General features: G+C 34.5%; 1 protein-coding gene across 3 annotated transcripts in view; it reads left to right on the top strand.

Annotated features, from left to right (window-relative positions):
• The window catches only part of CSMD3 (CUB and Sushi multiple domains 3), a gene marked incomplete at both ends in the record, with an annotated part of 1,083,475 nt that overhangs the window by 537,157 nt on the left and 528,922 nt on the right, over positions 1-17,396 (top strand). For all 3 annotated transcript variants that reach the window (XM_082858355.1, XM_082858354.1, XM_082858353.1), the window contains one exon: positions 8,462-8,574. In XM_082858355.1, coding sequence (XP_082714481.1) covers positions 8,462-8,574 — 113 coding nt within the window. The remainder of the gene's footprint in view (positions 1-8,461; positions 8,575-17,396) is intronic.

The raw sequence follows: 17,396 nt of genomic DNA, 5'->3' as shown, positions 1-17,396 counted from the left end.
TAAGTGTTGTAAGTCTTGAGGACAAACCCAGACTGTGGACCATTTTTTGCCTGAGTCCAAATCAATAATTGTATTATTATAAAAATCAGTTAAATCTACATGATTAATAAACATCCACTTTTTAAACATATATATGTATATATATATTCTTTTTTATATTATTTTCCATTATAGGTTATTATAAGATGTTGAGTATATAGTTCCCTGTGCTAGATAGTAGGTCCTTGTTGGTTACCTATTTCATATACAGTAGTGTGTACATTTTAATCAAAACTCCTAATTTATCCCTCCCCACCCCCTTTCCCCTTTGGTAACCATAGTTTTTTTCTATTTCTCTCTTGTAAATAAATTTATTCATTTTATTCCACATATATGTGATATCATAAGAAATTTGCCTTTGTCTGACTTACTTCACTTAGTATGATAATCTCTAGGTCCATCCATGTTGCTGCAAGTGACATTATTTCATTCTTTTTTATGGCTGAGTAATATTCCATTGTATATACATATATTTATATATATTTTCTATTGTTCTATATATATATAACAATAAATAACTATATATATATATATATATATATATATATATATATATATATATATATATATACACACCGTATCTTCTTTATCTTTTCATCTGTCGATGGACACTTAGGTTGCTTCCATGTCTTGGCTGTGCAGACAGTACTGCTATGAATGTTGTTGGGGTGCATATATTTTTTCTATAGTTTTCTCCAGATATATGTCCAGGAGTGGGATTGCTGGATCATATGGTAGCTCTATTTTTAGTCTTTTAAGAAAACTCCATGTTGTTCTCCACAGTGGCTGCACCAATTTACATTCCCACCAACAGTGTAGGAGGGTTCCTTTTTCTCCACACCCTCTCCAACATTTATTATTTGTAGACTTTTTGTTGATGGCCATTCTGACCAGTGTGAGGTGATACCTCTTTGCAGTTTTGGTTTCCATTTCTCTAATAATTAGCAATGTTGAGCATCTTTTCATGTGCCTATTAGCCATCTGTATGTCTTTATTGGAGAAATGTCTATTAAGGTCTTATGCCCAGTTTTTGATTGGGTTGTTAGTTTGTCTTTTGATATTGAGCAGTATGAGCTGTTTGTATATTTTGGAGATTAATCCCTTTTCGGTTGCTCCATTTGCAAATATTTTCTCCCAGTCTGAGGGTTGTCTTTTTGTCTTGTTTATGGTTTCCTTTGCTGTGCAAAAACGTTTAAGTTTAATTTGATTTTTTTTTTTTTTTTTTGCGGTACATGTGGCCTCTCCCGTTGCAGAGCGCAGGCTCAGCGGCCATGGCTCACGGGCCCAGCCGCTCCGTGGCATGTGGGATCTTCCCAGACCAGGACACGAACCCGTGTCTCCTGCATCGGGAGGCAGACTCTCAACCACTGTGCCACCAGGGAAGTCCTGATCCCATTTTTTAATTTTTGTTTTTATTTCCATTACTCGAGGAGATGGATACAAAAAAATATTGCTGCGATTTGTGTCAAAAGTGTTGTGCCGGGCTTCCCTGGTGGCGCAGTGGTTGGGAGTCCGCCTGCCGATGCAGGGGACGCGGGTTCGTGCCCCGGTCCAGGAGGATCCCACGTGCCGCAGAGCGGCTGGGCCCGTGAGCCATGGCCGCTGAGCCTGTGCGTCCGGAGCCTGTGCTCCACAACGGGAGAGGCCACAACAGTGAGAGGCCCACATACCGCAAAAAAAAAAAAAAAAAAAAAAAAAAAGTGTTGTGCCTATGTTTTCCTCTAGAAGTTTTATAGCATCCAGTCTTACATTAAGGTCTTTAAACCACTTTGAGTTATTTTTATATATGATGTTAGAGAATCTTCTAATTTCATTCCTTTACATGTAGCTGTTCAGTTTTCCCAGCACCACTTGTTGAAGAGACTGTCATTTCTCCATTGTATATTCTTGCCTCCTTTGTTGTAGATTAATTGACCATAAGTGCATGGGTTTATTTTCAGGCTTTCTATCCTGTTCCACTGATTGATGTGTCTGTTTTTGTGCAAGTACCATACTATTCTGATGACTGTAGCTTTGTAGTACAGTCTGAAGTCAGGGAGCCTGATTCTTCCAGCTCTGTTCATCTTTCTCAATATTACTTTAGCTGTTTGGGGTCTTTTTTGTTTCTGTACACATTTTCAGGAGGATAGGTGTTAACTCTTCTCTAAGTGTTTGGTAGAATTTGCCTGTGAAGCCATCTGGCCCTTGCCTTTTATTTGTTGGGAGTTTTTAAATTACTGATTCAATTTCAGTACTGGCAATTGGTGTGTTCATATTTTCTGGTTCTTCCTCGTTCAGTCTTGGGAGATTGTACCTTTCTCAGAATTTATCCATTTCTTCTAGGTTGTCCATTTTATTGGCATATAGTTGCTTGTGGTAGTCTCTTATGATCCTTTGTATTTCTGTGGTGTCAGTTGTAACTTCTCCTCTTTCATTTCTGATTTTGTTGATTTGGGCCCTCTCTTTTTGCTTGGTGAGTCTGGCTAAAGGTTTTTCAATTTTGTTTATCTTTTCAAAGAACCATCTTTTAGTGTTTTTAATTTCATTGATCTTTTCTATTGTTTTCTTAGTCTCTAATTCATTTATTTCTGCTCTGATCTTTATAATTTCTTCCTTTCTACTAACTTTGGGTTGTGTTTGTGTTTCTCTAGTTGCTATAGGTGTAAGTTTGGGTTGTTTATTTGAGATTTTTCTTATGTCCTGAAGTAAGCTTGCATCACTATAAACTTCCCTGTTAGAACTGCTTTTGCTGGGTCCCATAGGTTTTGGATTGTCATGTTTTCATTTTCATTTGTCTCTAGGTATTTTTTGATTTCGTCTTTGATTTCTTTAATGATCCATTGGTTGTTTAGTAGCATATCATTTAGCCTCCATGTGTTTGAATAAATATCCACTTTTGTTTATTTATCTGTACCTGGACTGGAAGGAACTTGTATCTCAAAGTTAATCAAGAGACTTTACACCTGTCTACTGCAGTCTTAAACTATGAATGCCAGATTTCTGTTTCTCTTATGTGATAGTTTTCCTGCTGCATCTTCCTTGCAATCAAACTAGTAAACACAACTGTTTGTGTGTGTATGTGTGTGTGTGTGTGTGTGTGTGTGTCAAATTTAGATACTGAGTGTCTGGATGTATATCAGTTACTTTTACTTTGATATTACAAAAAATTTGGTAAGATGGCCTCAGTTTTACTCTGCCAATAATTGGATTCTTGGATTTGTAAGACCAGATCATGTCTATACTGTTATAAGAGAGAAATTATGTCAGGCCAGTTAAACAGTCAGGGAGGACTTTATTCAAGACTATTGCAATAGGGGCAAAGACTAATGAGAGTCAAGACTACTGTTATAGGGAAGACAAACTGAACTCAACTCTTCTGGACAAGGTGGGATGGTGTTTAAATGCTGGGGTGAGCTAGTAGAAAAGTACTGGAAAACTTTAGGTGGGAGATTAGTCAATATTAATATGTCATCTGTGTTTGCTAGTAGTTAATTAGCAAAGTTGGGCTCTTTGCTCCCACAGAGTCAGGAAAACAGGAATGCTATCTCCTTTGATGATTTTATTTCAGATCTATGGCTTCCAAGTCCTTGAGAGAGACATTCCTGGTTGTAGAAGATTTACACCTCAAAGGGCAGAAAAAGGATTTACAACTGCAAGTTTTCTAAAGTAAATTCTTCCATTTTCCTCAGTCTTTCCTTCTGGCTTTCCAAATCATTTTTAATTTTACTCTTAGAATGACGTCCATCCAGTAAATACCAGCAATTAATTTGCTTATAATGTGGACCTCCTAAATCCCTCATAAATCTTGAAAGACTGTATTCTCATAAGTATTCCAAATGTGACAGAGATAGTAGTTGTTTAAGAACTGCAGGCAACATTCCTGGCTTCCCATATTTTTCCATCATCAAAGCTAATCATGATCCTGAAGGGATTTTAGAGCCCAATTTACCCATGCTTACTCAATAGAAAAATCTTAAATTTGCAGAGGGTGGTTCATCTAGCTAGTATTCCAAAAGAGCAGAGCACTAGGAGGGAGACTTTTTATAATTTAGGGTCTCTTAAACTACTGTTATGTGGCCGTAAGAACTTCATCTGGTCCACTTAATTTTGGAACTGCCATTTGCATCCCATCCTCATCACCAAATTGTTGGAGAAATATAATTAACAAAAAAATCTCCTGCCAACCCAGTCAAGACTCTCCATAAAATGTAGAAAGAATGAAACAGTTTTAATATTGAATAAGCATTCAACTAGACTGTGATGGACATCATAGGCAATCTGCTAAAGAGATTGCAAAGAGAACTAAATCTTACCCTTTATATATCAGGCAGATACAGTCTATTTACATACATGTTAATTGACTGTATCAAAAGGGAAAATAGAACTTCTCCTATCTTTATGAAAAGCAGGAAATTAACATCATGAAGCTATATGCCTAGGCTTAAACTCCCACAGAAACAGGGAGACAGGGTGACATTTTCCTTGATGTTCACATTTCAAAGAGGTAACACTAAGGCCTGCAAGAAAGTCATTCATGTAGTGCAAAAATTGACAAGAGGCTTATTTAGCTTAAAAGATTTACATACATCTGTAACAAACATTATAATTTATAATTTCAAGTTTCGTAAGAGAAATGCTAGAGAGAAAGGGGGATTTTCCTTTACCTTCTGATATCGGGGAAATGTTTAATTTAATCCTTTTTTTTTTTTAGATTTATATTTACCCTTATACCACCAATGGGTTGTGGGAACTAGGTAGAATCACGGCCAATAGAACAAATTGGCAGTGGAACGATTAGTCTATATATGTTAGCTGTTCTTTATGAAATACTGACAAACTTATATGTGCTAGAGGTTTTGGGCTGGTAAAAGAGTTCAGGATTGAGATGGATATAGGAGGGCATAATAAAGAGGAATGATTTAATCTCATCATATTCACTATGAGATAGATTGTTGGCATATTTGATATGGTATAGCTGATGCACATCCTATAGTTTTAAGCTCTCATGCCCATTTCATAATGGATTTACTTTACTTTCTTTCATGTCTCTGAGCTTGAGTCCTCACTCTTGCCCATAAACCTGTCTCTTTACCATAGCTCAAAAGACTAGTTCTTTTGAACTCATCAATTTGAAAATTGAAAGTTCACATGCCACAAAGTTTTCAAACGATAATGTATATGTGTATGTATATGAATACATACAGATATACACATATGTTACAAAAGAGAATGTATGTGTTCGTATCTTTTACATTATAATAATTTTAAATTTGCTTTGGCAAGAAGAAAGTGAATATAGTCTAAAATTCTATAATATCTTACAGTATCTTTATATCTCACACTATTCCTTAATATTATTCACAATCCCATAATTAAATCATAATACTTAACTGGGTTCATTTGTGATGGATTCCCATAAATTCTGTAACACTGGGCACTGCTGGCATAGCTGTATTGCTAATGCAGTCTGCTGATAATGTTCTATAGTTTTGGTGGCTGACCAGTGAGCAGGACATTCTGCTGCCATGGTGGCTTCAAGGATACAGTCCTCCATGTTGCCCTCTGCTGGTCTAATTATAGTATCGCCTCCATCCAGGACACTGCTCTCTTAGGGCACCCTTTTTATTAGGAAGGGAGACTTTATAACTTTTCTCCTCATGCAATTTTTCAGAAATCTTCATGGTTCTACCAATAAAGTAGGTAAACACTTAAGAATTTCTTCTTTTAAAAACCTATTTTTTTAGTATGTAATTTAGAAGTCCTAGTCATTATGGATGTTTTACTCAGCAGTGAATCCATTTTTTTTTTCTCTTTGTATTCTTGAAAGACTTTTCCCCTCAAGATCTTATTTACTCATTTGCTTTCCGGCTTTATATGACCCTTGGCTTCAGTTCAAATATGTGACTAAAACATTATTAATGACAGAGGAAACATTAAGTAATTTCTCCTGTTAGGGTTATAAAATTGAGCATTACTGAATGAGATTATTAATGCCTAGATTCAGTGATGCAATAGCAGAATATTCTTTAAAATAAAATTATTCCCAGTACAACATACATGACATGACTAGCCTGACATCAGTATTGCGAATGTTTATATTATACTCCTTGCCATTTTATTGTTTTGCACAGTACTTAAATATTTTTCACAATGTTTCTTTAGAACAAAGTTCTATGAAACTTGAATGTCAAAATGAAGTACATTCCTGGTGTTAAAAAAACAAGTTAAAGATTTTTATAGATTCTTTTTTTCTTTTCAGTTCAAAAAGAAGTGTAAGATTTTCAATGATCTGAAATTTAGTATCTTGGCACTGTTGGTGGGAATGTAAATTGATACAGCCACTATGGAGAACAGTATGGAGGTTCCTTAAAAAACTAAAAATAGAACTACCATATGACCCAGCAATCCCACTACTGGACATATACCCTGAGAAAACCATAATTCAAAAAGAGTCATATACCACAATATTAATTGCATCTCTATTTACAATAGCCAGGACATGGAAACAACCTAAGTGTCCATCGACAGATGAATGGATAAAGAAGATGTGGCACATACATACAATGGAATATTATTCAGCCATTAAAGAGAAACAAAATTGATTTGTAGTGAGGTGGATGGACCTAGATCCTGTCATACAGAGTGAAGTTAGAAAGAGAAAAACAAATACAGTATGCTAACACATATATATAGAATCTTCAAAAAAAAAAAGTTTCTGAAGAACCTAGGGGCAGGACAGGAATAAAGATGCAGACGTAGAGAATGGACTTGAGGACACGGGGAGGGGGAAAGGTAATCTGGGACAAAGTGAGAGAGTGGCATGGGCATAGATACACTACCAAATGTAAAATACATAGCTAGTGGGAAGCAGCTGCATAGCACAGGGAGATCAGCTCAGTGCTTTGTGACCACTTAGAGGGGTGGGATAGGGAGGGTGGGAGGGAGACACAAGAGGGAGGAGATATGGGGCTATATGTATATGTATAGCTGATTCACAGAATCAGAAACTAACATACCATTGTAAAGCAATTATACTCCAATAAAGATGTTAAAAAAAAATAAGAGGGCAAATACATTTTTGGAAATTGTGGAAATGAAAAAAAAAAAACAAGGAAATGTAGGAAGTATCAAAGAATAAAAAGATAAGCAGATAGACATCTAGAAATGAAAAGGAATATGAAATAGGTGTAGAACTTTCTAGAGCAGAAAGAGGCTCCAGGTCCTAACCCTGCCGTCCCTTCTCCTAAATGTGTGAAGCTACTTCAGGCAAAATGTCCCTGTACCAACAGGCACATGAAGAGATGCTCAACATCACTAATTATTAGAGAAATGCAAATCAAAAGTACCTTGAGGTACCACTTCACACCGGTCAGAATGGCCATCATCAAAAAATCAACAAACAATAAATGTGGGAGACAGTGTGGAGAAAAGGGAACCCTCTTGCACCGTTGGTGGGAATGTAAATTAGTACAATCATTATGGAGAACAATATGGAGGTTCCTTAAAAAACTAAAACTAGAACTACCATATGATCCAGCAATCCCACTCCTGGGCATATATCTGGAGAAAACCATAATTCAAAAAGATACACACACCCCAGTGTTCGTTGCAGTAATATTTACAGTAGCCAGGACATGGAAGCAACCTAAATGTCCATTCACACAGGAGCGGATAAGATGTGGTACACATATGCAGTAAATTACTACTCAGCTGTAAAAAAAAAAAAGAATGAGATAATGTCATTTGCAGCAACATGGATGGACCTAGAGATTGTCATACTGAATGAAGTAAGTCAGACAGAGAAAGACAAATATCGTATGATACCGTTTACAAGTGGAATCTAAAAAAATTGGTACAAATGAACTTATTTACAAAACAGAAATAGAGTCACAGATGTAGAAAACAGTTTATGGTTACAAGGGGTGAAGACGGAGGAGGGATAAATTGGGAGATTGGGATTGACATATACACACTACTATATATAAAAATATAACTAACAAGGACCTGCTGTATAGCACATGGAACTCTACTCAGTACTCTGTAATGACCTATATGGGAAAGGAATCTAAAAAAGAGTGGATATGTGTATATGTATAACTGCTTCACTTTGCTGTACAGCAGAAACTAGCACAACATTGTAAATCAACTAGACTCCAATAAAATTTAAAAATATAAATAAATTAAAAAAATAAAATTTAGCATCTTGCCTCGGGGATATGAAAGATCTAACCTAGTTAAACACATAAAATAGTACTTGTTTATAATAAACCTTGATCACTAAATTATGTTGTTTGTTCTGTTATAACAACACAGTCTTATAAGTTTATCTGACAGTTGTTTGCTTCTAGCCAAGAAAGTATTAAGAAACACATCTGTCTCATAATTTTCATACAGAGGATATTTTAATAATCCATTTCTCCCTTCTCTGTCCATCCGTTTTTAGGCTGACTGGAAGCTTTGTGCCAGACTTGATAGTAAGCATGAGTAGCCAAATGTGGCTGCACCTTCAAACAGATGAAAGTGTCGGATCTATTGGCTTCAAGGTTAACTACAAAGGTAATGATAAATTGCTACTTTGGGAAATACGTTATCTTAATAAAACCAGAGAATACTTTTAAATTCAAGTTTAATTGTATCTATAAAATAAAAGTTTCCCAGCATATAAGAATGTATTTCAACAAAATACTTGCCTCTTTAAATTAACTATAAATGTTGATTTCACTTTTCTTTAAATAAAATTGTTTTTTTTTTTTCCCTTTAAAATGTGTATATTTTGCATACCTAATCTCTCCCTCAGTCCACTATACAGTGCCTGTGCTTTAGGCACTCTGGACTCCTAGCCTTTCCCAGAATAGACAATGTGATTTTATAAACTTTATACAAATTGCCTGGCAAAAAATCTACTAATTATTAAATACTTAAATACAAAGTAAAGACTTAATTTCTTAAAGAATCCAGGGTACCAATTATTACTATTTTTATTTTGTAATTCGTCAGTGTATCTCTCAGATCAAATACATGGTATCAGTGTTCAGATTATCAACTCCTATGTAAATTACAGATCACAAAAGTGTTAAATTGCTACTGCCTATCCCAATATTGATAGTTTTGCAGATTAATGATGAATTACATGTGTGTAACACAATCTTTTGTTTTAGTTCCATTTATAAGAGATAGATGCAAACATTGTGAAATCGTATCTTTGACACACAATTAACTTTTTTTTAATTAATTTATTATTTTTGGCCGTGTTCGGTCTTCGTTTCTGTGTGAGGACTTTCTCTAGTTGTGGCAAGCGGGGTCCACTCTTCATCGCTGTGCACGGGCCTCTCACTATCGCGGCCTCTCTTGTTGCGGAGCACAGGCTCCAGACGCGCAGGCTCAGTAGTTGTGGCTCACGGGTCTAGTTGCTCTGTGGCATGTGGGATCTTCCCAGACCAGGGCTCGAACCCGTGTCCCCTGCATTGGCAGGCAGATTCTCAACCACTGCGCCACCAGGGAAGCCCACAATTAACTTTTTTTAAAGTCAAATAGAGACAGTGGATATACAGGTATACACACAGCGTACATATTAGAAAAGCAATTCTGAAATTCTGACTGAAAATATGTATATGTTATTAAGTTAAATTCTATGCTTTAAAAGATAAAAATGTGAAAGAGACCATCAGAAAGTTATGCTGCTTGAATTTATTTTTTCTATTGTAAAAGTCATTATTCTCTATCTTATCAATTAAACAATGGATTATTAAGTAGACAGAATTCTATTACTTGCATAATAATAACTTTTAAACAGACTTTATTTTTTCAGACATCGGCTTGCCATGCCTTTGTATCCTGGCACGGGGAAATGAATGCATGATGTTGTCAGGGAGACAGGACACATGCATTCTGTGTTTTTAACTTGAGACTAAATTTGATACTATATTAATTTGAATAGTTCAGGAAATCTGTATAAATGTCAGTTTAAAAAAATAAAAAGGTTAGCCTGATTATGATTTAAATATATTCTTCCTCCATTTAAAATCCACATCTATCCCCAGTAAATAAAATAAAGTTACAAAGTTTAAAGAATGGTCGGCTTCTGTTGCAAATATCTATGTCTTGATTGTTTTCTTTTTCCTTACTTTTCCCCTGTAAATTTTAATCCTCTTGGCTTTATTATTTTCTTCACCCTAAGAAATTTAAACTGTTAGAAAGTCTGGAGTGATTTAAACCTTAGAAACTGTATTAATCATTAACGACAATGCTTCAGCAAAGAACGCAGTTATTAAAGCTCACGAACAGTTTAGAGCCACAGGGGAGACCTGTCGATATTTACAACTCTTGAACTGCTCTCCATTCCACTGCAGTTCAAGAGCTGGAAGTACCTTGTAAAGTAGCACAATTAAACATTATTTTGTTTTGTTTTCTGCTCAGATTTCAACAAATAATTTTAAAATATATGTACTGCCTAAGGATCTGCTATGTGCCAGCTACTGAATGAGTTGTTGAGTATAGAAAGAACAGCCAGGGACTTCCCCCGGTGGTACAGTGGTTAAGACTCCATGCTCCACTGCAGGGGCTGGGGTTGGATCCCTGGTCGGAGAACTAAGATAGGATCCTGATCACCACGTGGTGTGGCCAAAAGGAAAAGAAACAACAGCCGGATATTTTCTCTCTTAGGAAGATCATAATATAGTGACAGAGAAAAATATATCCAACTATCCATATACAGATATCCACCAAAGTGAGATTTGAAACAAACCAACCCAGGAGATTCTTAATGAATAATTCCCTTATTCTTTCCCTCCCTTCGATCTGGTCTCTTTCAGTCTAACATCCACACTGCTAATGATGATCTCCCAGCAGCAGGGAGGTGATCATATTACACTACAGCGTAAAATGTTTCCAAAATTTTTATTGCCTAAAGATGAAGTGCAGAAGCTCCACAGATCTTATCTTCCACCTTTTTTCTCCCTACTATCCAGTTTTATAAAACGATCCATAATTCTCTGAACCCAGCAAGTTGTTTCACACTTCTCCTTACACTCAATAAATTCTATCTGGATCCATATTCTATTTCTAACTCAGCATCACATCACTCATGCTGTGAGACAATGTTCAAATATTTCTTCTTCTGTGAAGCCTTCCTTAACTCCCCCCATTACAAAAGAACTCTTACTCTGTTTTATAAACGCTGTATCGTATATACTACATAACCAGATGAAATGCATCATATTCATCTTTATATTTCCATTAGCAAGCCCCTGCTATATCATCATAGGTAATTAATGATTGTTCAATAAAGCTGAACAAATGAGTTGACCTATATAATATGATGTAATACAGGGTAAAGTATGTCCTCAAAAGTTTAGTTTTCCTACTGTGAAAATCGTGTTTTTGCATCCTCCATAATATAAAACCTGAGCTCAAAGTTGAAGTAGGGTTCATTTTGAGAAGTTTCAAATTTTGATGTGCAGATAACTTTAGCAGCTTCGCCTACTAAAAATAATTTTCATAATTACCATGCTCTCTGTTAAGTAGTCTGTTGGTTCTAAATGGAACACCTGCTAAAAAAACTTTCCAGATTTGATCTAAAGATATCTTTTTCTTATCATCCATAGATTTTGCATGAGATAGCATTAAAAGTGGATCTCCTGTAAATTAAATTTTTGTTTTATTGTACATTTTGTCTTTGAGAGTAAGAGAGAACTTAGCTATAAAACCACTTTGTCATTTTTACTCAAAGGTAAATATTTAGGAAATTTAATTTTTTTCTGTGGCTATAAGTCTCTTCATATCTTTTCCTGGATTAATTTTGATTATTTATATTTTGTTAGAAATTTTTCTAGGATATAGATAATAGTTTTCAAATATTGACATTTCATACATAGTTTATTTTTTTAAAAACTTTTCTTAAAAAATTAGTAAAGATATCTTATACAAATTATTTACGGCATAAATTAATTCAAAAGAGTAAATACTTTTTCTCACTCTGTTTGCCAGCATCTGCTTTCTTGCTTGCCCAGCAATCCTTCCACTTTCTTCTAAGAGCTGAACTACTTTAGGCTTGATGAACTTTATCTCTTCCACTTCTGTATGGCTCTATAGGTTTGGGCTGAACTAATCAAAATTCCTTTTGATATGGTTAACAGTTTAGGATCTGGGGCAATTGATACAGATTGTGGGTGAAAGAAAATCTCTTTTCTGAGGTGGTATATTAAGGGTTATTTAACTTGGTGCCTACTGGTGGTCAACTTTTGTTGCCGGCAGAACCAGCAGATGGAAAAAATGAAAAACAGTGTTGTAGAAAAAATTGAAACTCCTAAGTGCCTGAAGGGAATAGTAGACCTTGGTTTTCCAATTGTATAAGGCTATAAACTTTTCCTTGTTTAAGCCATGGTGAGTTCGGTTTATGTCACTTATAGCTAATTAAGCCCTGATTAACACACTTGCTATCTCTTTGTTATTTAATTCTTTCAACATAGAAAAAAAGGGAAGATCTATATTACAGTTCAATGCTTGCAGAATCAGATATATTTCTCTCTTTATTTTAATTTTTTTTTTTTTTTAGGGTGGAAAAACACCATGGATGGGTCCCAGGGACAATGTGCACTCATAGAAAGGAACAGTTATATTTGAGAAAGTAATATTCAATACATTCTTTACTTTTTTTCAGGAAAGGAAACATAGAAATATTAGAGTTCTGTAATCACCTTCTACTAACAGTGTACATCCATAATGGGCAACATTCTTTATTAATCTTAGGACCTGTGCCTTACTGCCATTATTTATGAATTAAATGTTGGTCCCAGTTTTTTTTTTTTTTTTAATTCTCAAATCATATCATGAGATTATTGAGATGTTTTGAAAATAGCATCAATTCCTTGGTTCCTACATGGCTAATTATGACACTGAGACATAATCTTGTTTAGTTATCACTGAAATCATGTTGCAGGATAATGGAAAAAATATGTAAAATGTTTTTGATTATTTTCTCTTTCTTAAGATTTCTGTTATGAATACTTCAGAAATTGACCCACATATATACAGTCAGTTGATTTTCAGAAAAGGTGCTAAAGAATTCAATGGGGAAAGGATATTCTTTTTTTTTTTTATGAGTAATACTGAAAAAATTGTATACCCACGTGCCAAAAAAAGCAAAAAAAAAAACCCCGAAAAACAAAAAAACCCTCAACCCTCCCTTAACTCACACAGTACAGAGAAGTTAACTTGAAATGGATTATAGACCTAAATATAAGAGCTAAAGCTACAAAACTTTTGGGAAAAAAAAAAAAAAAAACTAGCAGAAAAGCATAGTTAGCTTGGCTTAGGGAAAGTTTTCTTAGCTAGCAGACCAAAAACATATTGTATGCTATGGACTAAATGTTTGTGTCCCCCCACAAAATTCATATGTTGAAGCCCTAACCCTTAATGTGATGGTTTGGAGGTGGAGCATTAGGGAGATAATTAGACTTAAATGAGGTCATGAGGGGGAACCTACATGATGGATTAGTGACCTATAAGAAGAGACACCAGAGCCTACTCTCTCTCCTCAAGTACTCACAATGAGAAAAGGCCATGTGAGTAAACAGAGAGAAGATGCTTGTCTGTGAGCCAGGAAGAGGGTCCTCACCAGAACCTGACCATGCTGGCACCCTGATCTTGAGCATCCCTATAGAGAACTTGTATACAGAGTATATAATGAATTTTAATAACTCAATAATAGGGTAAAGAAAATAATCCAATTTAAAATTGGTAAAAGAACTGGCCATCCACTTGACCAAAAAAGAGATACAGATGGCTCAAAAGCATTTGGAAAAAATGTTCAACATCATCATCATAAAGGCAATGCAAATTAAAACCACAAGGAGATACCACTATATACCCACTGTATGGTGAAGATTAAAAGTATTGACCTGCTGAGGAAGTGGAATAACTAGACTTCAAACACTGTTGGTGGGAACATAAAATGTTATAATCACTTTTGAAAACAGTTTGACAATTTCTTAAACAGATGCCTACCATACGACCCAGCCATTTTACTCCTCGACATTTTCCCAAGGGAAATGAAAGCAAATGTCTATACAAAGACTTGTATAAGTATACATAGCATATATATTTTTAAAAATCTCCCCAAACTGGAAGAAATTTAAATATTTATCCATAGGTGAGTATATAAACAGAATGGGGTACTACTCATCAGTAAAAAGGAAAAATCTATTAACATATGCAAAACATGGATAAAGATCAAAATTATCATGCTCAGTGAAAAGAGCCAGACCAAAAAAAAACAAAAACAAAAACACAGTATATCCTGCATAATTCTATTTATACAAAATTCTAGAAAATGCTAACTAAAACTCGTAGTAACAGAAAGCAGATTATTTTGGGGGCATTGGAGGAATTGATTACCAAGGGGCCAGAGAAACATTCTGTGGTAGATAGATAAATGTTCATTACCTTGGCTATGGTAATGATTCACAGGTGTATACATATGTTAAAATTAATCAAACTGCACCTTTTACATATGGTCAGTTTATTGTTTGTCAGTTATACCCCAATGAAGCTGTAAACAAATTTCTGTGCTAACATTACCAAGTAATGTTTCAAAATGAATACTAATATAAGCTGTTTTATTTTTAATGGTATTATTATTTTGAGAGAAATAAGAAAAAGATTATGAGGAAAATGTTTTGATAGTTTTTGACAAGAGGGCAAGAACAATGTTTCATTTAAAATAACTTTAAGTAGAAGAGAGAATAGCATATTCTCGGAATTTATTTTTGAAGTGCTTAAGTGGTTGTACTTCGCAGATTTCAAGTTTTTCTTTTCTCTTTTTAGTAGGTTGAGGTATTACAAACAAGAGTGTCAGTGATATAATAGAGATTATAACAAGGTAAATTTATACCCAAGGAGCAAAAGAAGTGCTGAAAATTGCACTCATTTTTCTGTTTTTTCATTAAAACAGTTTTAGTCTTAAGAAAGGTGGTACAAAGTAAAAATTTGTTATAATCAATTACTTATTTCTTAATCCTGCTGGTACCTGCCTAAGAAAACCTGACTTGTTCTTGTGAGGGACTGAGTTTTATTTAAACTGAACACAGTCTTTTTTTTCTCCAATTATATGAAATTTTAAAATTTTGTTCCACTTATATGATTTTTTTCCATCTCTTTATTAGGATATTTCTCCAAAATCACCATTCGTAGAATCCCAAGATTAAGCCTTGCTATATTTCTGATTAGAGTCAGTTAAAAAAAGAATTAATCATATAAGGATATTTATATAGTGGAGATATACAATGGTATCTGGCAAAAGAGCTAATGGTGTGTGTAGGTTTTGTCCTTTTAGTTAGTACAGTGAAACAAAGATTCTGCACAATCCATCATTATACCCCCATAGTACTTACCACAATTCAAATGGACGGTCCAATAAATATATCAAACTGTAATCTGCAAAAAAGCTCACTGAGATTAATGCTAAACCAAAATGGCTTTTAGTATTAAAGAATTACTATGTTATTAGCAATTGATTCTTAAATATTTAATTTTAAAACTATACTTTAAAGCAGAAAACTAATAATGAATGAATGATAAATAAAGATCTTTAGAGACTTTGTTAGAAATTTATGAATCCCCCAAATCTTCCCACGTATTGTATTTCTTAGTTTTCCAATGCTATAAAATCAAATTAGTGAAATAAAATTATGTAAGGCACAGTTATATCATTTTTTTAATTTATAAATATTTCCTATTTCTCCATATCCTGTTCTTTAATTCAAGTGAATTCAATTTAATGAGATCAAAGTCATCTAAAGAACATATTTAAATGATGATTTAACAGACTCTTAAAATGCACTCTGTAAATAATGAAAATAATTTTTATTTATACTGAAAAATAAACTTTTTAGTTTTTTTAGGAATAAATTATTTGTAATATACAAACATAATATTAGCGTGTTACAGAGATATATTTCAGTGTTTGTGTGATTAGATTGGAATCTAAGTTCATTTGTATGAATAACTATTTTCCTCTAAGGTATGCCATGTACATCACTGATTCAATACTTGCTGAAAGGAAAGTTTATCTTTAAAACGAGCTTGGACAAAATAGTCTCTGCATTTACTTTGAGTTCTAACATTCTTTTATTAGATTTGGTAAATTAAATATTGATATGTTTATTATACGGTCCAAGAATATTACACTCAATATCCATTCCTTATAGTAAACTGATACGCTATCAGCGGGACATGCTTTGTGTGAGTTCTCAAGATAAACTCCTCTCTCAGAATCTCCTCCAGATGTGACACCTCTCTATCTGGTGGTGGTCTGCTAACACAGAACCAGTGAGCCCCCTTGGATTTTCTCATTATTGTCTTTTGAGATATTTCTTCTCTTCATATCATTTTCATTTTCTTTAAGAAATCTTGTAATCTGTTAAAAGTGTTTCTCTTTCTTGGAAAAACTACTAAGTAACACATAGTATTATATGTGGGATTTTCATGATAACATTTCAATCTGCACTCAGAATAAAGACAACTGTTAAGTATAACCCATGGAAACTTTACTAGAATAAGTATTATTATTTTCATTGTTGCTTTTTATTAGCTTAAAGGATTTATTCTATTTTTACATTCAATACATCAAGTTTCTTCAGAAAACTACTGCTCCTAAAATATTCAATTTGACTTTATCACAGTCTGCTGTGAGGACTAAGCTTTTTGTTTCTATACCCCCAGAATGAGAATGAGTGGCAGTAGAATATTAAAAGTCATGTCTATTTAAAAATATTCATTGAGTTTCAACTATGTGCCTAGGCATCATGAAGAGGATAGGGTACACAGCAAAAAATAAGAGACTTAGTCACTGCTTTCAGTCTAATGGGACAAAGACTGACAGTTAACAAATAATTGTAAATGTAAAGAGTGCTAAAAATGAAAGAGAGAATGTGCTTTTGGGAGACTATAACAAGGCACCTAATGCAGGCCTCGAGGAGACCTTTCCTAAGGAAGTGAACATGGACTGAGACCTGAAGCTGTGTAGGAGTTACTGAGGCTGGAAGCTGGACAGCATGACCAGTGTGTATAGATGACAAGGTACATTTGTTAGAATTCCTGGATGTGTAGCAGAAATGGAAAGAGAAAAAGCTATGGTGTAGTCCTGGATAAGACTGGAGAGATGGGAAGGAAGGAGCAGGTTATGCTTTGCTGCAAAAGACACATATGAATCTGTGAGACTGAAAGATATTCATTTTCTCCATGGAAGCAAAAGATCATTCCACCCACTCCCAGGTAGACAGCTTTTCCAATTTTCCCCTTAGGACAGGGACTAGTATTTACTTAAATAATGGAATCATAGAACATTGGAGCTGGGAGAGACTTTTGAGGTAATTGAATCA

This window comes from Leucopleurus acutus, assembly GCF_964270905.1.
Source record: "Leucopleurus acutus genome assembly, chromosome: 17".
In the NCBI taxonomy this organism is placed as follows: Eukaryota; Metazoa; Chordata; class Mammalia; order Artiodactyla; family Delphinidae; genus Leucopleurus; species Leucopleurus acutus.
Note: the sequence above shows the minus strand (reverse complement) of the source record. Positions and strands in the feature narration are given on the sequence as shown.